The following is a 27,004-nucleotide window of genomic DNA, read 5'->3' on the forward strand; positions in this document are numbered from 1 at the left end:
TTTTAGGATCAGTGCGCTCCGAATCATATGCGATGTCTGTGATCGCATAAGTGTGAACCAGCACTAAGTCCCGGTTCACACTATTGCGATGCGGGAACACTGCAAATCTACTGCATGTTCCCACATTGCATTCGCAGCACAGGCAGTTCACGATGCCATATGCGATACGCTGGGGTTGTCAATTCAGAGTTCACGACACCCCCAGATCAGATCGCATATCACAGTGCGATCTGACAGTTCGCACATGAATCAGATCGCACTAGTGTGAACCACCATGTGATTCGATTCTGATGCGGACCAAAAAAAGGGTCCTGTGCGAGTTCACTGTGATTGCAGTGCGAATTCAGCCATACAAACTGTATGGCTGAATTTGCACCGCACAGACATCGCATGTGATTTTAGGATCAGTGCGCTCCGAATCATATGCGATGTCTGTGATCGCATAAGTGTGAACCAGCACTAAGTCCCGGTTCACACTATTGCGATGCGGGAACACTGCAAATCTACTGCATGTTCCCACATTGCATTCGCAGCACAGGCAGTTCACGATGCCATATGCGATACGCTGGGGTTGTCAATTCAGAGTTCACGACACCCCCAGATCAGATCGCATATCACAGTGCGATCTGACAGTTTGCACATGAATCGGATTGCACTAGTGTGAACCACCATGCAATCCGATTCTGCTGCGGACCAAAAAAAGGGTCCTGTGTGAGTTCACTGCGATTGTGGTGCGAATTCAGCCATACAAACTGTATGGCTGAATTCGCACCGCACAGACATCGCATGTGATTTTAGGAGCAGTGCACTCCGAATCACATCCGATGTCTGCCATCGCAATAGTGTGAGCACTAACACCCATATAATACAGGAATTACTCACATGTGTATGCTGACACAGTCTGCTTTTCTCCTCGTACGTTATCACCAACAACGGCAACAACCAGGAAAGTGTAATAATTTCCAGGTGTCAGGACCTCTATTGTAGCAAAAGTTGTAGTCACATTTCTAGTGAAAGAGGGATCTCCCAGGATTTGAATGAAATAAGAACTGACATTTCCATCTGGTTTCTCCCAGTTCAGAGATATAGAAGAGATGGTGATTATTTTTGTGGTCAGGTTCTTCACAACCTCAGGTACTACAAAACACAGAAATTGAGTGTTACATACATAATTTACAAGAAAGTAAAAGTCAGTGAATGCCTGTACAGTAAACTGTATATTATTATTTACAAATTTTAATCTCTCCAGCATTTACATTTTTGTTCCTCTTTACTCAGAAATACATTTGTCATACGTTATGATAACAAAGTGTTACATTTATTATTTTTTTCGGGATAAACAAGGCTTTCTTTTGGTTATATTGTCTTGTAATAATAATTTAATTTTTTTATGCAATCCATACACAAAAAGTAACACAAAAAAATACTTGAATTTTTACTACTTTGATCAGAGTTAAAAAAAAAAACTGTTATCGTTGATAAAAAGTATGCATTTTATTCTATAATTAGTCCTGTTTAAAATAGAATCAAAAATATAATAATACTGCGCTATGGATATATGATTGTTACCCTCAATCCAAAATGCTGCTGTTCAAAAATACTAATATTTTCAGGATGACTAAACATATACACAGCACAAATTGGGATATGCAACAAATAAAGTGACCGGTGCCAAAAAAATATATATATATATATATATATATATATATATATAATATGGGTGATTAATAAATCTCAATGTGCAATGTTGCAAATAAACAAATAAATAAATAACTTCACCCTAATTATAAAGTGCTACAATGGTGTAAAAATAAGTGCCAATATTAGAAATCAAAATATGTCTGCGTGATTTGATTAAACAAAAATATCAATCCATAAATCAATACATCTGCAATATGGCATATAAATAAATAAAGTCCCAAAAAATATATATAAATATATTAAGTCCCAAAAAAAGTTTTGCCATGTTGTAAGACTGTTGAAGTAAAACTTCCTGTCGGATGTAGTAAGTTCCGAATACACCCAACAGGAAATAAGAAATGTAATGAATGTTGATTGGAGGAGGAGGTATATATAATACCTTCCTCATCGTAGCCGTAAATACGTCTTTGATAACGCCCTGGAGGAGGGCGATACGCGTCGACGCAATTTCCAGTTTACGCCTGTAGCATACGTCACTTCCGGCCTCGGTGGAACACAACCCGAGACCGCGCAGCACGTGCAGTCACCGCAAGCCAGGAAGTCTCTTCTGCCGCAAGGAGATCGTATTATTACAAGGCCTGATTATACTTCTATTACGTGAGTTTTATTCTCTGCACTATTTAATAAAATTTGGAAACGGGGATTACACTATTGTGAGTTTTCCTTTTTATGGTCCCATACTTATTGGCCCACGAGGAAAGATTGGTTTTGGAGTCCACAGGATCAGCCCTTAAAGCAAAGACCCCACTTCACACCGGACTGAGTGCGTTTGACCCACATGCAATATTGCTAAGGGGTCCTGGCAGTCTGGTAAGTGGCAGTATTCATGGGGAGTGGACCCTCGCACCATTGCACTTTATCTTTTGGCACAGATTGTCACCAATTTGTCTATAAAGGAGCACCTAAGCACTTCGCACTTTCACTGGCTAATTGCTTAAGGAATTGAACTTTTTTGGGACTTAATATATTTATATATATTTTTTGGGACTTTATTTATTTATATGCACTATTGCAGATGTATTGATTTATGGATTGATATTTTTGTTTAATCAAATCACGCAGACATATTTTGATTTCTAATATTGGCACTTATTTTTACACCATTGTAGCACTTTATAATTAGGGTGAAGTTATTTATTTTTTTATTTATTTGCAACATTGCACATTGAGATTTATTAATCACCCATATTATATATATATATATATATATATATATATATATATATATATATATACCGTATTTGCCGGCGTATAAGACGACTTTTTAACCCCTGAAAATCTTCTCCAAAGTCGGGGGTCATCTTATACGCCGGGTATCGTCTTATACGCCGGACTGTAGAATATGCGGTGGAGGGGGGTGGCTCAAAAACATCCGAGGTATGCCCGGGGTATAGAGAGAACATGCCTACATGCCGTCTGACCTGCCTGCCCTTGTATCCTACCTTCTTCTCCGCGTCCGTGTCCCTGCGTATCGCTCCTGAGGCCCGCTGTAATGCTGTGTAGGCGCGCATGCGCGAGAAGATCCGGCGCATGCGTATTGCGTCATGGATACCGACTGGAGACCTACGGTATCCTAATGCTAAAATGCAGGGGGAATTCTAATAAAATAAATCGTTTCCTCCATAAAACTTATTGGTACACAAATAAGCATTACACACACCATAGCGCTGGTGGTTTTTTTTTATTATTCTCATTATTCTCTTATTATGCTACTGTCATAGACTACAAGCAGGGGCCAGACAGGTGAAAGAGGTGGGTTTATCTGGTCACATCTACGGTATTATTAGATAAAGGGGTGAAAATAAGTGGAACAAAAAAAAAGTGTGTTTCCTAACTGAGTGTATACAATATAACAATATTACATTTAAAAGGGGAAATATAAAAGATAAAATATAAAATTACTCATACCCACCCCTTTATCTGGTCTTTCTCTTTTTCCATACCCTGGGCAATACCATCTCTGAGACAGGGAGGGCTGGGCAGGCAGGGAGAGCCAATCAAAACTTACAAGCAGCCATTATAGCCATTATAGCAAAACATAGCAGTACAGTATACAGTATACAGTATACAAGCATGTCCAACAGTCAAAGCCCTATCATGGCACCAGCAAGAAGAAAGAAATATGAAGCCAGTTTCAAACTTAAAGTTGTAAACTTTGCCATGGAACATAATAACTGCGCTGCTGCAAGACAATATGGAGTAACAGAAAAGATGGTTCGGGACTGGAAAGCAAATGAAAAAGCATTAAAGAGTATGCCAAGGGGTAAGTGTGCATTAAGAAGAGGCACCCCACATTGGCCAGAACTTGAAAAACATGTAGTAGATATGGTTAATGAGCATCGCCAAAATGGTCATGTAGTGACACGTAATCAAATACGTTTGTTTGCACTTCAGTGGGCCAAATCTAACCCAGATCACAGCAACAGATTTAAGGCCACTATATCCTGGTGTAGTAGATTCATGGGAAGGCATAATATGGTGCTGAGGCAGAAGACGAAAATTGCCCAAAAATTACCTGCAGATCTTGATAACAAGGTAAATAGTTTCCATCGATACGTAATACAACAGTGCACTAAACATGGCTATGCATTAAGTAGTATTGGAAATATGGATGAAACTCCAATGAATTTTGATATGGTTGGAAATAAAACTGTCCATCAAAAAGGTGAAAAAACAATTTTAATTAAAACAACAGGACATGAGAAGTCTAGTTTTACCGTGGTACTAGGATGCACAGCTGATGGTGCCAAATTGAGACCAATGATCATTTTTAAAAGAAAAACAATGCCGAAACTCAAGTTCCCTGTTGGTTGTTTTGTACATGTGAATGAAAAAGGCTAGATGGATGAAGAAGGGATAAAGCTATGGCTCGATAATGTATGGAGCAGGCGACCAGGTGGACTTATTAAAAAACGTAGTCTACTGGTGTGGGATATGTTCAGGGCTCATTTAACTCCCAGCACCAAACAAAGGCTTGCAAGACTAAACACAGATGCAGCAGTTATTCCTGCAGGATTGACATCTTTGGTACAGCCACTGGATGTGTGCCTAAACAAGCCATTTAAAGACCGCATTCGAGAACAGTGGAATGAATGGATGGTTAGCGGCGAAAAGTCTTACACAAAAGGAGGAAACATGCGTGCTCCACAGTTGGATGTTTTGTGCAAGTTTGTCATAAAAGCATGGGATGATATTAATGCAGAAATGGTAATCAAGTCCTTCAAGAAGTGTGGCATATCAAATTCATTAGATGGTATGGAGGACGACTACTTATGGCACGATGAAGATGAAGAGGAAGCCGAAGCTGAGACCACACCATCTGATACGGAATTCGATCCATATGATGACTGCCTTACAAATGTACCACAAGATATTATTGATGTACTTATGATATCAGATGACGAACAGGAGGATTTTGAAGGCTTTTAAAAGGGAAACTGTCAAGCCAGCAAACCCTGTAAAAATACGGTACCATAGCTTGCAGTTATGATGGGCGTTGCTAACTCATCAGGGACCTGCCCGGCACTTGCTCTCTCTCTATTGTTTGCTATCTTCCTCCTATCATCATCAGTTCAAGTTTGGTTGACAGCTTAGAAAACAAGCAGCATGGCAGCTCCCATGGATTTATCCACTTGCACTGTTTTATGTTTTATGTTTACATGTTTGATGACAAACAGCCTTATGTTTATAAGTGACAGTTAAGCATTTGAATAAAAGTTATTAAAATCAAAACTGATGTTTTTTTCATTTTTATTTGGTGTGCGCGTGCATTGAAAGAGGGGTAGTCTTATACGGCGAGTATTTTCCAAACTCTATATTTTAACTGGAAAAGTTGGGGGTCGACTTATACGCCCAGTCGTCTTATACGCCGGCAAATACGGTATATATTTTTTTTTTTTTTGCACCAGTCCCTGTTTAAAATAGCCCTAAAATTAACCTTTTGTAAAAAAAAAAAAAAAAAAAAAAAGCATTGCAAAGTTATAAGAAATAATTAAAATTTTGCATTTTTCTATGAATAAAACATGACGTGTATTCATACATACAGACAAGTGCAATGATACAGTCTTTTTGGCTTTGTCCACCATGTAATGACTTTATGAGAGCATGGTAAGCATGTTGCTGCATATTTTCAAGTAGAACTATTGGCAAAACTTTTTTTTTTTTTCATTTTGGATAGAGGAAGGGAGGGTTATACCCTCTGTAAGATTGTTTTTAGCCATCTGTGTCTCATTGCAGAGAGGGAATTCCTTGGGAACCCCCAGCTTACCAGAACCAGTGTCCTCATTGGAAGATTTCCCCTCTTACTTTTCTGGGGACTACCCAAAATTTGGGATTTTGTTTTAATTTCACTTTCAATGATAATGGTAAGCAGGACAAATAGAGAGGGTGAGTCTCCCTAACAGCAGCACAAACAGCAATACAAACTGATAAGCGTTCTAATCCCTCTCCATTCTATCTAAAACAAACAAAAAAGTGTTGCCTTTAGTTATACTTTAAGCTTTAATGCAGTACATAATATGATATTACACGGTTTGTATAGATGAGTGCATCTGCCTGTTTTTGATTTGTGAACAGTTATGCAGATTCTTATGAACTTTGTGATGAACTATTGGGGTGCCCATTTGTAGGGCTAGTAAGCAAGCTTAGGCTGGGCACTGACATTGTGGGTATGTTCCAATACCAAAATAGAAACTTAAAAAACAGTAACCCTCTTTAAGGAGAATTATCAGCTCTTTCTACCCAAACACACACTGACATGATGGCTGCTGTGAGCCTGCTCTTTCAAAGAACAGGGAAATTGGTTAACTATTCCTTCAAATTCTTGGCTCTTGTGACTTCTGGCAGCAAACCTGCTAACTTTTCAGCAAAAAGTTTGCGATTTGGGAGCCTCCCAAATTCCAAGGATTCTTAGTGAACTCATGGTAGTGGCAAAACTTGAAGCTCATCCTTAATGATTATATTAGTAAAGAACATTTGTAGTGCTATGTACACTGCAACAGGTAAGTTGAACATTGTTACTAATGGGGGAAAAAAATGAGAAGACACCTATTGTATATAATATTGTTGAAAGCACTGGTCTTTAAAATATTTTAAATTAAAGAATATGTAAACCCGAAATTTCATACTCCTGATATGTGCCTGCTGTGCTGTGTACTTCTATGAGAAAACTAGCCTGTTTTCTTTGTGTTGCTTCCTTTGTGTGAAAGTGTATGTTTTTTTTTTTGTTTCTCCCCCCCAGCTGCAGCTGAGAACAGAGGGAACATGATCACTTATGAAAAGGGAAAAAAAGGGATTTATAATGTTTATAATGTTCATATATATATATATATATATATATATATATATATATATATATACAAATGTTTTTTCTTTCATATCTATTTTTTATTTTTTCATTTTTTCAGTTTGCAAAATTAACAAATGTAGCAAAACTTTGAAATTGTAATGAATATTGTAACGTTGTCACCTTAATGACATATATCCAGTGATAATAACCAAACGTGGTAAAATCACTAAAGCTGGCCACGCAGGGATGGAAATTTGACCAGTTTAGCAGGGACTGGCCAAATTCCGATCCATGTGTGGTCACTGTGGTGAACAGAAGTCAATCTACCAATTTTCTGGCTCAATCAGTACTGCAGGCTATAGACTTTGTAGACTTCTTCACCATCAGAGTCCAATTACACAATTGTGAGGACTCCCGCATCCACATTGAGTGTGTGGATGGGGGAATTGGATCCATTTTTTTTTTTTGTTTAACCCGCTGGTTGAACAAAAAAAAAAAAAACAGACGCATGTATGACCAGCTTAAGACTAATAACAATCTTTAAAGGTAAATGGGTTGTAAAAGTTGGCCAAAACTCATACCAAATTGATATAAGATTGCCTAGAGGGAAGATTTGGTATATTTCAAATGCAAACATTGTTGTCATCATACATTTCTGTCTACTGTCTTTTGCTGAATGGATTTATTACCCTTTAGGATTATTAGCTGAAGCTCAAGTATTATGCTGCCAGTGTATAGTCACCTTAAACAATACTAACCAATCAGCTTGTTGCATAATTGACATACCTGTGTTTGCTGATGTGTTAACACCTTCTCCCTGTAAACTATTTTGATCTACTAGAGCAGAGACCAGTAAGGCATAATAATTTCCAGGCGTCAGCCCATCAAAGGTATAAGAAGTTGTAGTCACAGTTGTATTGAAGATTGAATTGCCCAGGATCTGGATGAAATAAGAGCTAACATTTCCATTTGGTTTTTCCCAGCTCAAAAATATAGATGTGGTGGTGATATTCCCTGTCTTCAGGTTCTTCACTACATCAGGGTCTAGAAGGTGCATAGTAAGATAGATAAAAATGTGACAGCTTAGAGAAATGCCAAAGATGATGGACAGCAATAGAAGTATTATAACTTGGCCAATGGCTAAAGGGATACAGACAGTTCACTTGTGAATCTTGGAAAGTGTATCAGGTATATCATTTAAAGAATAAGGTGAGGCTATGTTCATTTTCTTAAACCAAACTTATGTGATGAAAATTTAAAATATTTTAGCTTTGATATGATTGGATTACTGAAGTAAACAAAATGTCATGTTATTCACTAAGCTAAGGGAACATTCACTTTCCAAAGTGAACTTTAACTTTGCCAAAGGAACAATCTCTATTTTTGTTAGTAAACCAACCACAATGCCACACATACTGTACAAAACAGAGAAAATGTTGCTTTAGTCCATAATACGTTTCTTAGTGTAACATTTCTATTCAAGACTGGCAAGCTTTTAACGCCCACTGGAAACCAAACCAACATACAACCATTTGAAATAAAAATGTACTTTTTCTTTAGACGGTGAACCTATTTGAACAAGTGTTCTATAATAGCATCCATCTAATATGGCAGTCACTCACATGTGTATGCTGATACAGTAAAATATTCTCCTTGTATATTGTCACCAACAACAGAAGCAACCCTGAAGGTGTAATAATTTCCAGGTGTCAGGTTTTCAATTGTAGCAGATGTTGTGGTCACAGTTTTATTAAAAGTTGGCTCTCCCAGGATCTGAATGAAATAAGAACTGACATTTCCATCTGGTTTCTCCCAGCTCAGAGATATAGAAGTGGTGGTAATATTTCCTGTGGTCGGGTTCTTCACTACCTCTGGTACTGTAAAGTAAAGAGATGAGCTGTTAGATTAGTAAACTCACAACAGAGTAAAGGCCCCACATCTTAAAACCTAGCTCCAGCCATTTATTCTTTCGATAGCATGGGGAAGATTAAACATTTTTGTCAATGACCCAATTGGGGAGAATTTCCCTCCCTTCCTGTCCATATGATGACCATGCACAAATGGAGGCATTTGTAGTCACAGGACAGAAATATAAACATTGTCAGAGGTTCTAACCCTTCCCCACTACTAAAATGTGTATTTGTTTGAAGCAGAGATTTCTCATCACTTGCTGTCCTGGCAGAAAATGAAGGCAAATATCTCAGATAGGGACACAGATGACAATGAAAGCCTGACAGTGGCTTTAACCATTCCCAGTTCTATGCAAAACTAGCAAAATAAAATTTGGTTAAACTTGGCTTTAACTACATAGCATGGCTAGAAAATTTAAACTGGCATGCACTAATATTGCCCCCCACATTTTATGATTTCTTTAGCCGGTTTGGTTGTTTGAAACTGTTGTTTAATCTGTTGTCAAGTATAACCAAAACTTCCTCAAAAGACTTACATTTACAGTATATCATAATAAGAAAATATAGTATGGATGAGGCTGCAACACACTTTAACTGTATCTATTAACCATTTCACTGCCTCTGACATAAGACTTATGTCAGCAGCAACAGCGGCATTTACACTTTTTTACATTTAGAGGGTGTATATAGCTCCTCAAGCAACTGTCAGTTCTCTTGCAGAAGTAATTTGGGCAGCTGTAAAGATGCCTGATAACTTTCATGTGCACTGCAATGCATCTAATAGTGATTGCCTCTGCTCTGAACACTATGATGGTTATGTTCTCAGTCACTGGGTTTTTCAATACTTTTTTACTACTTCAGGTACTACAAAAATAGACAGACAACTTGTGTTGATTTTATATAGTTACATAGTTTGTCTGGTTGAAAAAAAGACCATGCAGTTCAACCCACAGCTAGAAGAAAAAAAAAAAAAAACACATGCATGTAGAAAATTTTGATATACACAATCCTTTACCCACATATGATCCTGAATTATATCTTTAAAATGATTATATTTTTAGTATGTTATACAGAGGTTTTTAAAGGCATGCATTCTTACAATAGTGTGACACTTTACTATTTGTTGTACTAAATGTGGCTTAAAGCCTGAATCTGTTGTACTCTAGTTTACAATACAGCATATAAGCACTAGATGAATGTAAATGTTGTACCCTCCTAGGTGATTGCTGGGTTTAGATACATAGTTAGTTGTCTTTTTTTATTTATTTTGTTGGGTAAAAGCATAGTTAACTCACTTTATTCAGTGAGCTGTGATCATTCAATCAAGTCTGCAATGTGTGCTCAGTTGCTGCCAGTCTGCCTATAGCTTCCTCTGTATCCAGGAAACTTGAGAAGTTTCTGGATGATAGCTGTGAAGCTACGCAGATAGCAGCCTGCATATTGATACAGCCCAAGCCTATCCCAGAGAGCCTGGCTCTGATGGCATGCTGGGTAACAGTATACATTCTGTGAGCACACTGAGCTCTGGGTCTTTCCTGCATAGGATTTTTACAGCCTGGGAGAGGACATGTTGCCCTGTCAGGCAACTATTGCTGTGTCAGATGAGTAACCTGAGGGCCTAAATGCTGAGACCTGGGTTCTACTAAGCTGACTGAGGGGCTATCTACTGAAGATCTGGTCTGATAACACAGAGAAAGGCATCCATCTTATCTTGGGCCTTGTGAGGTAGAATACCCCTAAAGGATCTTAGAGACTGCATGCTACTTAACCCCCTCTGGTCCTAGGGAGTCAACTGCAGGTCTAACTAAAGGGGACTCTGACTGGTGTTCCAAAGAACTTTGCCCATTTAATCATTTTATGCTCAAGCTTGCTACCTCTTTACTACTGCTTCCCTAAAGCTGAAGACTTCTATTTGCTTCAAGCATTGACTTCATTGTAGCTTATACGAAATAATACATAAGTCCTCAACTGTACATATTTATTGACTCTGGAGTATCCCACCTAATTCCCAATTCCTATCTAAGTTCTCCAAAAAGAAAAACAACAAAAAAACAACACCCTAGACTAAACCTTGGAGAAATGAGAGAATCAGCCTGTGTGCCTGACTGCAGAACAAACTATCTGGGAGGACCTGGCCAACATTCCTGCAGGTCCTATGGGAGAAGTGCTACATAAAGAACACTCTAATAACTGGCAATCAGGGGTAGTATACACATGGATGTCCTTCAGTTGTGAATGCACTGTTTTTCATCTGCTGGAATTATCAGCTGAGATCCATGCTCTCTTAAAGTGATAGCAGTGATAGCAGTTGAATGTCCCAGCATGATATGACCACTCTCAAGCGCTGGAATCTGCTGGAACTTTCCTAAACATGATGGTCCCTCCAGACAACAATTCTTGTTTGGGTCCTTGAAGCATGGAGGTGAAAAGTGTACCGCAGGTATTAGTTGTTAGTCTCCAGCAGAGTTTTCACATTTGTTTGTCACCTCACAATTTGTTTGAGATTGCACTCAAGCAGGTGATCAACTTTTATAGTACCTATCTGTCTGAAGACTACCGATACTATATGTTCATGGTCCAGTTATCTAGCTGAGAAGATCATATCAGAATATTAGTCAGTAGTAATTAAAATGAGTTTCTTTTGTGGATCTTTAAATGCAAATATTAGTGTGACACTGCACAATTTGGTTGATTTACTAAAGGATTTGGGAATCTTCACACAATAAATTATGTGAATATTCACTTTTTTGTTTTTTTTTAACCGCTTGCCGACCACCGCACGACTATTTACAGGCAAAGTGACGTAGGACTATGTCGCTAGCCTGTGAGCCTCTAGGGTGCGAGCGCGCGCCACCGGAGGCTCATTCCCTAAGAAGTCTGCGCGTGTGACCAGCGGACCCGATGTCCGCCGGCCACTCGCGATCTCCCCGTGGAGAGGGAGAAAGGCAGGCGGCTGATGAAAACAAAGCCGCCTGTCATTCTCCCTGATGTAAGAAAAGAGATCATACGATCCTGCTATGTAGGATCGTATGTCTCTGTGCTTACATCACTAGCCACACCCCTTTACAGTTAGAAGCACGCCCTTAGGGACACACTTAACCCCTGCAAAAATTTCAGTCAAGGGTCCGATCTGTCCGCCGCAATGTCGCAGTCAAGCCAAAAAAATCGCAGATCGCCGCCATTACTCGTTAAAAAAAAATCACCAAAAATGACAGAAATCATTCCCTTAGTTAGTAAACGCAATAACTTTTGCGCAAACCAATTAAAATGTGCTTATTGCGATTTTTTTTACCAAACATATGTAGCAGAAAACAAATTGGCCTTAAATGTTAAAAAAAATTTGATTTTTACACTTTTTTGGGGGAATTTCATATTAAAAAATTTGAAAAATATTGTTATTTTTTCAAAATTGTCACTATTTTTTTGTTTATAGCGCATGATCAAAAAATCGCACAGGTGATCAAATACCACCAAAAGAAAGCTCTGTTTGTGGAAAAAAAAAGTACATCAATTTCATTTGTGTACAGCATCGCACGACCGTGCAATTGTCCGTTAAATTCACGCAGTGCCGAATTGCAAATTAGGGCCTGGTCAGGAAGGGTGTAAAATCTTCCGGGGGGTTAAGTGGTTAATATATATATTCATCCAGACTTAGTTGGATATTTGAAGTAAATATTTGCAAAATTTACTTTGTGAAGATTCTCAACTCTTTAAATTGCAAACCCTTATTGTTCTACAGAACATTTGCATACTTACACATTTTTGTTCCAGCATTTCAGCAGGAAACACAAGCAAAGTGCACACTGCCTAAGAAAGTGCTGTTTTTTGTTGTTTACAACCTCAGGTTCTACAAATTACACAAGTATTAGTTGTAGTCTCCAGCAGCGTTTTCACATTCGTTTGTCATTTCACAATATGTTTGACTCTGTATTCAATCAGATAATCAACTTTTGTGAGTTTTCAGATTTGTCATCTCACAATTAGTTTGAGATTGCACTTAAGCAGGTGATCAGTTTTATAGTACCTATCTGTCTTAAGACTGCCTATACTATATGTTCATGGTCAAATTGTCTAGCAGAGGAGATCATATCAAAATGTTATTCAGTAAAAAAAAGTGAGGATTTTTTCATGGAGTTATAAATGCATATAATAGTGTGACACTGCTTGATTTACTAAAGGATTTGAGACTCTTCACACAATAAATTTTGTGAATACTCACTTCATTTTTTTTTAATATATATATTTATCTACACCTTGTTGGATAATTAAAGTAAATATTTGCATGATTTATTTTGTGAATATTCTTAACTCTTTAAGTTGCAAATTCTTATTGTTCTACACAACATTTGCCTACTTACACATTTTATTCCAGCATTTCAGCAGTTACGCTAAATTGAGACAAACACAGTGCACACTACCTAAGAAAGTGCTGTTTTCCAAAATGTGGTCTCAGCTGGATCTCAGCTGTCTATGTTTTTCAGGATATGCTCTTCTCCACTGTCAAGTGTTATGAATGATATTGTGTAACCCCATGACATTGTTTTAACTACTCCGAAGGTTCTCTCTGGATTCATGTGATTTTTTTTATGTTTTATGTAAAAAACTTTGTATTTTTTTGAGAAATTTTTCCTTTCTTCTCTTTCTCTGTATTTCCCCATACTTTTTTTAAATTTAAACTTTTGTCTACCTATTGCCCTTAAAACTCCCATCCAGAGGGGTTTTCTTGTTGTATGTATTGATTTTGGGATGTGGGCACACTAATCTCTAATTGGTTCCAATTTAAGGCAATTCCAAATGTAGCTGAAATGCACCAATACAAACTAGTAGCATCTGTTATTTATTTTTTATTATGGAATATCATGCAATTAATAGTTATTTTGATAACTTACTTGTGTAGTCAGTTGTAGTATTGGGAGCTCCCTTTACATTACCACCATCAACAAGAGCAGAGACCAGGAAGGTATAATAATTTCCAGGTGTCAAGCCCGTAATTGTGTCAGAGGTTGTAGTCACATTCCTATCAAAAGCTGGATCTTCCGGGATGTGGATATTATATGAACTGACATTTCCATCTGGTTTCTCCCAGCTCAGAGATATAGAAGTGGTGGTGATATTCTGTGTGTTCAGGTTCTTTACAACCTCAGGTTCTACAAATTACACAAGTATTAGTTGTAGTCTCCAGCAGCGTTTTCACATTCGTTTGTCATTTCACAATCTGTTTGACTCTGTATTCAATCAGGTGATCAACTTTTGTGAGTTTTCACATTTGTCATCTCACAATTTGTTTGAGATTGCATTCAAGCAGGGGATCAATTTGATAGTACCTATCTATCTTAAGACTACCTATACTATATGTTCATGGTCAAATTGTCTAGCAGAGGAGATCATATCAAAATGTTATTCTTTAAAAAAACTGAGGATTTTTTTTCATGGAGTTATAAATGCATATAATAGTGTAACACTGCTTGATTTACTAAAGGATTTGAGAATCTTAACACAATACATTTTGTGAATATTCACTTCACTTTTTTTTTAATATATATATATATATATATATATATATATATATATATATATATATATATATATTTATCTACACTTTGTCGGATAATTAAAGTAAAGATTTGCATGATTCATTTTGTGAATATTCTTAACTCTTTAAGTTGCACATTCGTAATGTTCTACACAACATTTGCCTACTTACACATTTTATTCCAGCATTTCAGCAGTTACGCTAAAGAGAGACAAACACAGTGCACACTACCTAAGAAAGTGCTGTTTTCCAATATGTGGTCTCAGCTGGGTCTCAGCTGTCTATGTTTTTCAGGATATGCTCTTCTCCACTGTCAGGTGTTATGAATGATATTGTGTAACCCCATGACATTGTTTTAACTACTCCGAAGGTTCTCTCTGGATTCATGTGATTTTTTTTATGTTTCATGTAATAAACTTTGTATTTTTTTGAGAAATTTTTCCTTTCTTCTCTTTCTCTGTATTTCCCCATACTTTTTTTAAATTTAAACTTTTGTCTACCTATTGCCCTTAAAACTCCCATCCAGAGGGTTTTTCTTGTTGTATGTATTGATTTTGGGATGTGGGCACACTAATCTCTAATTGGCTCCAGTTTAAGGCAATTCCAAAATGTAGCTGAAATGCCCCACCAATACAAACTAGTAGCATCAGTTATTTATTTTTTATTATGGAATATCATGCAGTTAATAGTTATTTTGATAACTTACTTGTGTAGTCAGTTGTAGTATTGGGAGCTCCCTTTACATTACCACCATCAACAAGAACAGAGACCAGGAAGGTATAATAATTTCCAGGTGTCAAGCCCGTAATTGTGTCAGAGGTGGTAGTCACATTCCTATCAAAACCTGGATCTTCTGGGATCTGGATATTATATGAACTGACATTTCCATCTGGTTTCTCCCAGCTCAGAGATATAGAAGTGGTGGTGATATTCTGTGTGTTCAGGTTCTTTACAACCTCAGGTTCTACAAATTACACAAGTATTAGTTGTAGTCTCCAGCAGCGTTTTCACATTCGTTTGTCATTTCACAATCTGTTTGACTCTGTATTCAATCAGGTGATCAACTTTTGTGAGTTTTCACATTTGTCATCTCACAATTTGTTTGAGATTGCATTCAAGCAGGGGATCAATTTGATAGTACCTATCTGTCTTAAGACTACCTATACTATATGTTCATGGTCAAATTGTCTAGCAGAGGAGATCATATCAAAATGTTATTAGTTAAAACAACTGAGGATTTTTTTCATGGAGTTATAAATGCATATAATAGTGTAACACTGTTTGATTTACTAAAGGATTTGAGAATCTTCACACAATAAATTTTGTGAATATTCACTTAATTTTTTTTTTTTAATATATATATTTATCTACACTTTGTTGGATAATTAAAGTAAATATTTGAATGATTTATTTTGTGAAGATTACTAACTGTTTAAGTTGCAAACTTTTATTGTTCTACACAACATTTTCCTACTTACACATTTTATTCCAGCATTTTAACAGTTACGCTAAAGAGAGACAAACACAGTGCACACTTCCTAAGGGCTCTTTCACACGGCCGCTCCGTATGTCCGCAAATCATCCTATTTTTTTGCGGATGATTTGCGGACATAATGTAAGTCTATGACATTGCGGATGTCAGCGGAATGCCATCCGCTGACATCCGATTTCCTTCCTTTCAGTTCTGTTCCGTTTTTTGGAACGGAACAGAACCCTATTTTTCCTCCGTTCAAAAAACAGAAAGGAAGGAAAATCGGATGTCAGCGGTGTCATCCGCTGACATGCGCAATGCCCATAGACTTACATTATGTCCGTATATCATCCGCAAACGGATGGGATGATATGCGGACATACGTAGCGGATGACACAAATGTCATCCGCTCCGTGAAAAAAAAAAAAAAGTCCCGCAGCGGAGAAAAACAGCGGAGCGGCCGTGTGAAAGAGCCCTAAGAAAGTGCTGTTTTCCAAAATGTGGTCTCAGCTGAGTCTTAGCTGTCTATGTTTTTCTGAATATGCTCTTCTCCACTGTCAGGTGTTATGAATGATATTGTGTAACCCCATGACATTGTTTTAATTACTCTGGAGGTTCTCTCTCGATTCATGTGATTTTTTTTATGGTTCATGTAATAAACTTTATATTTTTTTGAGAAATGTTTCCTTTTTTCTCTTTCTCTGTATTTCCCCATACTTTTTTAAAATGTATACTTTTGTTTACCTATTGCCCTTAAAAGTCCCATCCAGAGGGTTTTTCTTGTTGTATGTATTAATTTTGGGATGTGGGCACACTAATCTCTAATTGGCCCCAGTTTAAGGCAATTCCAAAATGTAGCTGATATGCCCCACCAATACAAACTAGTAGCATCAGTTATTTATTTTTTATTATGGAGTATCATGCCGTTAATAGTTATTCTGATAACTTACTTGTGTAGTCCGTTGTAGTATTGGGAGCTCCCTTTACATTACCACCATCAACAAGAGCAGAGACCAGGAAGGTATAATAATTTCCAGGTGTCAAGCCCGTAATTGTGTCAGAGGTGGTAGTCACATTCCTATCATAGTTACATAGTTACATAGTTACATAGTAGGTGAGGTTGAATAAAGACAATAGTCCATCCAGTTCAACCTGTGTAGGTGTGTGTGACTGTAATCATCTAACATAGCCCTCAATCTCCTGATCCTTGAGATGTAAGTCTAAGAGTCTTTTGAAAGTCACCATACTACCCGCAGAAACCACCTCTTGTGGTAGACAATTCCACAATCTTGTAGCCCTAACAGTAAAGAACCCCCCACGTTGCCTGAGGTTAAAACGCTTCTCCTCTAATCGCATTGTATGTCCTCGAGTCCTCATGCAATTCCTTCGAATGAACAGCTTTTCTTCTAAGCTGAGATCCCCATTAAGATATTTATAAATTGCTATCATGTCCCCTCTCAGACGTCTTTTCTCCAGGGAAAATAAATCGAGCGATTGCAGCCGCTCTTCATAGGTAAGGTCCTCCAACCCCCTAATCAGTTTAGTTGCCCTTCTCTGGACTTTCTCCAGCTCCAACACATCCCTCCTGAGGACTGGCGACCAGAACTGGACAGAATACTCCAGATGCGGTCGGACCAGTGTTTTATAAAGTGGAAGGATTATAGTCTTATCTCTGGAATACATCCATTTCTTTATGCATGCTAATATTCTGTTGGCTTTGGAAGCTGCCGCTTGGCATTGCATGCTGTTGCCTAATCTATCATCAACTAAGACTCCCAGATCCTTCTCCATTTTTGATTCCCCCAAGGGTTCCCCTCCTAACGTGTATTGTGTTTTTATGTTTTTGGTCCCCAAGTGCAAAACCTTACACTTCTCCACATTAAACCTCATTTGCCATGTCGTTGCCCACTCCGTAATTTTGTCCAGGTCATTCTGTAGGATATCTGCTTCATGCTGTGCAGTTATTGCCCTGGCCAATTTTGTGTCATCTGCAAAAACTGATAACGAACTACTGATCCCGTCCTCAATGCTGTTTATGAATAAATTGAACAAGGTTGGTCCCAGGACTGAGCCCTGGGGCACCCCGCTTACTACCTCAGACCAGTCTGAGTATGCGCTGTTTATTACTACCCTTTGGACACGGCCTTTTAGCCAATTCCGTATCCAAGAGCAAACCCTGCTGTCGATACCTGCAGACCTTATTTTATAAATTAAGCGCTTGTGGGGAACTGTATCAAACGCCTTAGCGAAATCCAAGTACACCACATCCACTGGTCTCCCCCTATCTAGCTCACAGCTCACTTCCTCGTAGAATGCTAAGAGATTGGTTTGACAAGATCGCCCATTTGTAAACCCGTGCTGGTTACTACTGATGATGTTGTTGTCTTTAGCATACTCTACGATATAGTCCCTTATCATCCCCTCCAAAAGTTTACATATTATTGATGTCAGACTGACAGGCCTATAATTTCCCGGGATATGTCTCTGGCCCTTTTTGAATATCGGAATCACGTTAGCCTTCCTCCAATCCCCTGGTACATCTCCTGTCCTAATACTGTCAGCAAAGATCAGGAACAGTGGTCTAGATATAACCATACTGAGTTCCTTGAGCACTCTCGGATGTACGCCATCCGGGCCTGGTGATTTGTTTGTGTTAAGTTTATCCAGTCTTTCCCTGATTTCCCCCTCTGTTAGCCATAGTGGCAAGTCCTGTGTATTACTACTAACCATACAGTCATGGTCAGTGTACCCTTCCTTTTCCTGCGTAAAGACTGACGAGAAAAAAGAATTCAGCACGGTTGCTTTTTCAGTGTCCTCTGTAACCATCCTCCCATCATCGCTAATTATGTGTGCAATATGCTCTGCCCTAGTTTTTTTGCTGTTGATATATTTAAAGAATTTCTTTGGGTTTTTTTTACTATCCTCCGCTATTTGTCTCTCAAAGTTGATTTTAGCCATCTTGATTTCGTGTTTACACTTCTTATTTTCCTCCTTGTATTGCTGGAAGGCCGATACGGTGCCCTCTGATTTATATTTCTTGAAGGCCAATTTTTTTCCCCTAATAAGTTTTTTAACGCTACGGTTTAGCCAGCCAGGTTTGGCTTTGTCTCTTCTAAATTTATTCCCCATAGGAATGCACTGCAAGATGCCTTTGCTTAATATTGTTCTAAAGCATTCCCATTTTTCCTCTGTGGTCAGTGATCCCAGGGTTTGGTCCCAGTTTACCCTTTCCATCAATGAGTACAATTTTGGAAAGTCTGCCCTTCTGAAGTTTAGGGTTCTTATGTTCCCCACTTGCCTTTTTATATTGTTATTTATACTAAATGTGATCATCCTGTGATCGCTAGAGCCCAGGTTGTCCTGGACTCCTACCTCCGAGATTATGTCTGGGTCATTAGTGATCAATAGATCCAGGATAGCATTCTCTCTAGTAGGGGAATCCACCAACTGCGACATGTAGTTATCCTGTAAGGTTTCCGTGAATAGCCGGGCCTTATGCGAGTGTGCAGTCCCCTCTTCCCAGTCAATGTCGGGATAATTGAAGTCCCCCAATATGATGACTGATCCTAGTTTTGCCGCTTTACCTATTAGTGCTAAAAATTCCAGCTCTACCTCCTCCCCTTGGTTAGGTGGCCTATAGCAAACCCCCACAACTACTTTTCCCTTATCTTCTTCCCTATCGAGTTCAACCCACACAGATTCTAAATCCATGCTCATCCCATCCGTAATGTCACTCCTTTCTAGCACCTTTATATTGTTCTTGACATAGAGACATACCCCTCCCCCTCTTTTACCAACCCTGTCCTTCCGGTACACCGAATACCCTTGGATATTGGCCAGCCAGTCATGTGAGGGGTCGAACCAAGTCTCCGTTATTCCCACAAGGTCTATGTCCTCCTCATGTACTAACATGTCCAACTCATCCATCTTATTAGCTAGGCTCCTGGCATTAGCATATACCCCTCTTAGTTTTACGGAAGTTAAACGTGATTGGCGGTTTTGTTTATTTCTGTTTGGTCTGCTGTTCTCCCGCACAGACCCGCCAATTGATGTTGTTGACCTACTGTCGCTATTGACCCTACAACTGCCTTCAGTCCTCTGCTCCCTCCTGACTGATTCTATTTCTGAGCCCTCCCCCCCGTCTCCTAGTTTAAAAGCCCCTCCAACTCGGTGGCCATCTTTCTCCCCAAAAGAGCTGTACCGTCCCCATTAAGGTGCAGCCCATCCTTACTAAAGAGCCGGTAGCCGACTGAGAAGTCAGCCCAGTTCTCCAGGAACCCAAACCCCTCCTTCCTACACCAATTCCTCAGCCACTTGTTAACTTCCCTAAGCTCCTTCTGCCTCTCCTGTGTGGCTCGAGGTACAGGCAGTATTTCAGAGAAAACCACCTTGGAGGTCCTTTTCCTCAATCTATTACCTAAGTCCCTGAAATCGTTCTTAAGGATCCTCCACCTACCTTTAACTTTGTCATTAGTGCCCACATGCACCATGACCGCTGGGTCATCCCCAGCCCCGCCCAACAATCTGTCTGCCAGATCTGCGATGTGCCGAACTCGGGCGCCCGGTAAACAACAAACTGTTCGGTTCACGCGATCTTTTTTACAGATTTCCCTCTCTGTCCTCTTGATAATTGAGTCCCCAACTACCACAACCTTTCTAACCTTTCCTGAGTTACGGCCCCCCTTCTTCCTGGGGCCGTAACAAAAGCTGGATCTTCTGGGATATTATATGAACTGACATTTCCATCTGGTTTCTCCCAGCTCAGAGATATAGAAGTGGTGGTGATATTCTGTGTTTTCAGGTTCTTTACAACCTCAGGTTCTACAAATTACACAAGTATTAGTTGTAGTCTCCAGCAGCGTTTTCACATTTGTTTGTCATTTCACAATCTGTTTGACTGTATTCAATCAGGTGATCAACTTTTATGAGTTTTCACATTTGTCATCTCACAATTTGTTTGAGATTGCACTCAAGCAGGTGATCAATTTTATAGTACCTATCTGTCTTAAGACTACCTATACTATATGTTCATGGTCAAATAGTCTAGCAGAGGAGATCATATCAAAATGTTATTCAGTAAAAAAAAAAAAGTGAGGGTTTTTTTTTAATGGAGTTATAAATGCATATAATAGTGTGGCACTGCTTGATTTACTAAAGGATTTGAGAATCTTCACACAATAAATTCATTTTTTTTTAATAGATATATTGATCTACACTTTGTTGGATAATTAAAGTAAATATTTGCATGATTTATTTTGTGAAGATTCTTAACTCTTTAAGTTGCAAATTCTTATTGTTCTACACAACATTTGCCTACTTACACATTTTATTCCAGTATTTCAGCAGTTACGCTAAAGAGAGACAAACACAGTGCACACTACCTAAGAAAGTGCTGTTTTCCAAAATGTGGTCTTAGCTGTCTATGTTTTTCAGAATATGCTCTTCTCTACTGTCAGGTGTTATGAATGATATTGTGTAACCCCATGACATTGTTTTAACTACTCCGGAGGATCTCTCTGGATTCATGTGATTTTTTTATGTTTCATGTAATAAACTTTATATTTTTTTGAGAAATGTTTCCTTTTTCCTCTTTCTCTGTATTTCCCCATACTTTTTTTTAAATCTATACTTTTGTCTACCTTTTGTCCTTAAAAGTCACATCCAGAGGGTTTTTCTTGTTGTATGTATTGATTTTGGGATGTGGGCACACTAATCTCTAATTGGCTCCAATTTAAGGCAATTCCAAAATGTAGCTGAAATGCCCCACCAATACAAACTAGTAGCATCAGTTATTTATTTTTTATTATGGAATATCATGCCGTTAATAGTTATTCTGATAACTTACTTGTGTAGTCAGTTGTAATATTGGGAGCTCCCTTTACATTACCACCATCAACAAGAGCAGAGACCATGAAGGTATAATAATTTCCAGGTGTCAAGCCTGTAATTGTGTCAGAGGTTGTAGTCACATTCCTATCAAAAGCTGGATCTTCCGGGATCTGGATATTATATGAACTGACATTTCCATCTGGTTTCTCCCAGCTCAGAGATATAGAAGTGGTGGTGATATTCTGTGTTTTCAGGTTCTTTACAATCTCAGGTTCTACAAATTACACAAGTATTAGTTATAGTCTCCAGCAGCGTTTTCACATTCGCTTGTCATTTCACAATCTGTTTGACTCTGTATTCAATCAGGTGATCAACTTTTGTGAGTTTTCACATTTGTCATCTCACAATTTGTGTGAGATTGCACTCAAGCAGGTGATCAATTTTATAGTACCTATCTGTCTTAAGGCTACCTATACTATATGTTCATGGTCAAATTGTCTAGCAGAGGAGATCATATCAAAATGTTATTCAGTAAAAAAAAGTGAGGTTTTTTTCATGGAGTTATAAATGCATATAATAGTGTGACACTGCTTGATTTACTAAAGGATTTATGAATCTTCACACAATAAATTTTGTGAATATTCACTTCAATTTTTTTTTTTTAAATATATATATTTATCTACACTTTGTTGGATAATTAAAGTAAATATTTGAATGATTTATTTTGTGAAGATTACTAACTCTTTAAGTTGCAAATTCTTATTGTTCTACACAACATTTTCCTACTTACACATTTTATTCCAGCATTTCAACAGTTACGCTAAAGAGAGACAAACACAGTGCACACTACCTTAGAAAGTGCTGTTTTCCAAAATGTGGTTTCAGCTGGGTCTCAGCTGTCTATGTTTTTCAGAATATGCTCTTCTCCACTGTCAGGTGTTATGAATGATATTGTATAACCCCATGACATTGTTTTAACTACTCCGGAGGTTCTCTTTGGATTCATGTGATTTTTTTTATACTTCATGTAATAAACTTTATATTTTTTTTGAGAAATGTTTCCTTTTTTTTCTTTCTCTGTATTTCCCCTTACTTTTTTAAAATGTATACTTTTGTCTACCTATTGCCCTTAAAAGTCCCATCCAGAGGGTTTTTCTTGTTGTATGTAGGGATGATCGAACGGTTCGGGTCGACCATCGGTTCGGCCCGAACATTGGGTGTTCGAGGTTCGGCCGAATTTAGAACTTTTTGCCCAAAAAGTTCGGAATTCGGCAACCAGAACCGCCCAAAATGCAATGCTTCAGGAAATGGGCTTTAAAAGCCCGTGATTGGACCAGAACCATTAGCAAAAGCCAATTGAGGGGGCAGGAGAATGCTAGGAATGTGATTGGAGTGACTAGGGGGTCCCTAGACCAATCATTAGTGAATACGCCCCCCAATATATAAGATCGCCCCCGCCATATTCCTAGCATTGTTATACTGGACATGGAAGAGAGTGGAAGCTGTTCTGTTAATTTTACTTTAAAAGTGTCATTTAGCATTTATTAGTGTGAGGAAAGGGATATCTAGTGTAGTTAGAGTGCTCCTTTACACTTAAGTTAGCTTCAAAAATTTAGTTTCTGTAGGGAAAGTATGAAGTGTCAGGGTGACCGTAATGTAGTGTAGGGTTAACTGACAGTGACTGCTATGGCAGGGTGACCAAACCCTTCCATAGCAGGGTGACCGCTATAGAGAAATGATCATTTCTCTGAATTGCTTCGGCACACCCATATGGCTTCTCACCAGCCAAGCATTTTTTATGCTGCAGGGGCTGCCACTGTCAGTGCTTTTTTGAGGACATGTTTGATGTCAGACATGACATCTGAACATGTGTATAGGGGATATATATACACATATATGTCTGTATATATACCCCTAGCCATATATAGGTGTGATAGTAGCAGAAATATATGCTTGCGCTAATGAAATCATTTACAGGAATATATTTCTGCTACTATCACACCTATATATGTCTAGGTGTGTATATAAATATATGTATGTGTGTATATATACCACTATACACAAGTTCAGATGTTTTGCCTGCCTCAAAAGAACCCAAAAAAAATGCCAAAAAAACGCTAGCGTCAAAAAAAAATGCCCAGGTGTGTTTTTGCTGGCATTTTTTGGGGGGTTTTGGAGGCAGGCAAAACATCAGAACTTGTGCACAGTACCACTATACACAAGTTCAGATGTTTTTCCTGACTGCAAAGAACCCCAAAAAATGCCTGCTATTAAACCGGCAAGGTGTGACAGCAGCGAAGCCAACATCCTGTGCCGAAAGTGTTCAAATACAAACAATCCTTTTTTTTTTAATGGTTCTGGACATGCTACAGAGCTGAAACTTCACAGGTACACCTTTTAGACCCCCCAGACACAAAATCACACAAAAAAGTTCTTAAAAATTGTCATTTTTGATAAAAAAAGCCAATTATTGAAAAAATTAAAAAAAAAAAAAAAGATTTTTTGATTTTTACTTTGGATTTCGTATCTGGGGGGTCTAAAAAGTGTACATGTGAAGTTTCAGCTCTGTAGCATGTCCAGAACCATAAAAAAAAGATTGTTTGTATTAGAAATCTTTCAGCACAGGATGTTGGCTTCGCTGCTGTAAGTAACACCTTGCCTGTTTAAAAGCAGGCATTTTTTTGGGTTCTTTGCAGTCAGGAAAAACATCTGAACTTTTGTATAGTGGTACTGTGCACAAGTTCTGATGTTTTGCCTGCCTCCAAAAACCCCCAAAAAATGGCAGCAAAAACACACCTGGGCATTTTTTTTTGACGCTAGCGTTTTTTTTGGCATTTTTTTGGGTTCTTTTGAGGCAGGCAAAACATCTGAACTTGTGTATAGTGGTACTGTGCACAAGTTCAGATGTTTTGCCTGCCTCCAAAAACCCCCAAAAAATGGCAGCAAAAACACACCTGGGCATTTTTTTTTGACGCTAGCGTTTTTTTGGCATTTTTTGGGGTTCTTTTGAGGCAGGCAAAACATCTGAACTTGTCTATAGTGGTATATATACACACATACTTATATGTTTATACACACCTAGACATATATAGGTGTGATAGTAGCAGAAATATATTAGTGTAAATGATTTCATTAGCGCAAGCATATATTTCTGCTACTATCACACCTATATATGTCTAGGTGTGTATATAAATATATGTATGTGTGTATATACACCACTATACACAAGTTCTGATGTTTTGCCTGCCTCAAAAGAACCCCAAAAAATGCCAAAAAAACGCTAGCGTCAAAAAAAAAAATGCCCAGGTGTGTTTTTGCTGCCATTTTTTGGGGGTTTTTGGAGGCAGGCAAAACATCTGAACTTGTGCACAGTACCACTATACACAAGTTCAGATGTTTTTCCTGACTGCAAAGAACCCAAAAAATGCCAAAAAAAACGCTAGCGTCAAAAAAAAAAAAAAATGCCCAGGTGTGTTTTTGCTGCCATTTTTTGGGAGTTTTTGGAGGCAGGCAAAACATCAGAACTTGTGCACAGTACCACTATACACAAGTTCAGATGTTTTTCCTGACTGCAAAGAACCCAAAAAAATGCCTGATTTTAAACCGGCAAGGTGTTACTTACAGCAGCGAAGCCAACATCCTGTGCTGAAAGATTTCTAATACAAACAATCTTTTTTTATGGTTATGGACGTGCTACAGAGCTGAAATTTCACATGTACACTTTTTAGACCCCCCAGATACGAAATCCAAAGTAAAAATAAAAAAAAAATCGCTTTTTTTTTTTTTCAATAATTGGCTTTTTTTTTATCAAAAATGACAATTTTTAAGAACTTTTTTTGTGTGATTTTGTGTCTGGGGGGTCTAAAAAGTGTACCTGTGAAGTTTCAGCTCTGTAGCATGTCCAGAACCAGAAAAAAAAGATCATATAGGTGTAAAAGGAGGGTCCCACATCCCTGTTCTACTGAAAAATTCTCTTTTTTTTCATGGTTCTGGACATGCTACAGAGCTGAAACTTCACATGCACACCTTTTAGACCCCCCAGATACTAAATCTAAAGTCAAAATCAAAAAATCTCTTTTTTTTTTTTTAATTTTTTTCAATAATTGCCTTTTTTATCAAAAATGACAATTTTTAAGAACTTTTTTTTGTGTGATTAATAGTTAATGGGGCATGACCCAGAACCCTAGGAACTTTTTAGGGGCATTTATTGGGTTTTAGGGCTTAAAAATTGTGTTTTTTGATTCCAGAAGTTCGGGTCCCATTGATTTCAATGGGGTTCTGGAATCCGAACCGAACTTTCCTGAAATTCGGGTGTTCTGGTCGAACCGAACTTTTCAAAAGTTCGATCATCCTTAGTTGTATGTATTCATTTTGGGATGTGGGAATACTAATCTCTAACTGGCTCCAGTTTAAGGCAATTCCAAAATGTAGCTGAAATGCCCCACCAATACAAACTAGTAGCATCAGTTATTTATTTTTTATTATGGAATATCATGCCGTTAATAGTTATTCTGATAACTTACTTGTGTAGTCAGTTGTAGTATTGGGAGCTCCCTTTACATTACCACCATCAACAAGAGCAGAGACCAGGAAGGTATAATAATTTCCAGGTGTCAAGTCCGTAATTGTGTCAGAGGTTGTAGTCACATTCCTATCAAAAGCTGGATCTTCTGGGATCTGGATATTATATGAACTTACATTTCCATCTGGTTTCTCCCAGCTCAGAGATATAGAAGTGGTGGTGATATTCTGTGTTTTCAGGTTCTTTACAACCTCAGGTTCTACAAATTACACAAGTATTAGTTGTAGTCTCCAGCAACGTTTTCACATTCCTTTGTCATTTCACAATCTGTTTGACTCTGTATTCAATAAGGTGAACAACTTTTGTGAGTTTTCACATTTGTCATCTCACAATTTGTTTGAGATTGCACTCAAGCAGGTGATCAATTTTATAGTACCTATCTGTCTTAAGACTACCTATACTATATGTTCACGGTCGAATTGTCTAGCAGAGGAGATCATATCAAAATGTTATTCAGTAAAAAAAAAAAGTGAGGATTTCTTTCATGGAGTTATAAATGCATATAATAGTGTGACTGCTTGATTTACTAAAGGATTTGAGAATCTTCACACAATAAATTTTGTGAATATTCACTTCAATTTTTTTTTTAAATATATATATTTATCTACACTTTGTTGGATAATTAAAGTAAATATTTGAATGATTTATTTTGTGAAGATTACTAACGCTTTAAGTTGCAAATTCTTATTGT

At 38.0% G+C, this 27,004-nt stretch overlaps 1 protein-coding gene across 1 annotated transcript in view; it reads right to left on the bottom strand.

Moving 5' to 3' along the window:
• LOC309550515 (titin-like) overlaps positions 1-27,004 on the bottom strand; it is a gene marked incomplete at its 5' end in the record, with an annotated part of 297,613 nt that overhangs the window by 214,582 nt on the left and 56,027 nt on the right. The window contains 9 exons of the mRNA XM_082250877.1: positions 883-1,137; positions 7,775-8,032; positions 8,611-8,865; positions 13,788-14,045; positions 15,138-15,395; positions 16,853-16,980; positions 20,594-20,723; positions 21,748-22,005; positions 26,255-26,512. Of these exons, the coding sequence (XP_082107003.1) occupies positions 883-1,137; positions 7,775-8,032; positions 8,611-8,865; positions 13,788-14,045; positions 15,138-15,395; positions 16,853-16,980; positions 20,594-20,723; positions 21,748-22,005; positions 26,255-26,512 (2,058 nt within the window). The remainder of the gene's footprint in view (positions 1-882; positions 1,138-7,774; positions 8,033-8,610; positions 8,866-13,787; positions 14,046-15,137; positions 15,396-16,852; positions 16,981-20,593; positions 20,724-21,747; positions 22,006-26,254; positions 26,513-27,004) is intronic.

The sequence above is a fragment of the Pelophylax lessonae genome (genome assembly GCF_965119305.1).
Source record: "Pelophylax lessonae genome assembly, chromosome: 3".
NCBI classification, from domain to species: domain Eukaryota; kingdom Metazoa; phylum Chordata; class Amphibia; order Anura; family Ranidae; genus Pelophylax; species Pelophylax lessonae.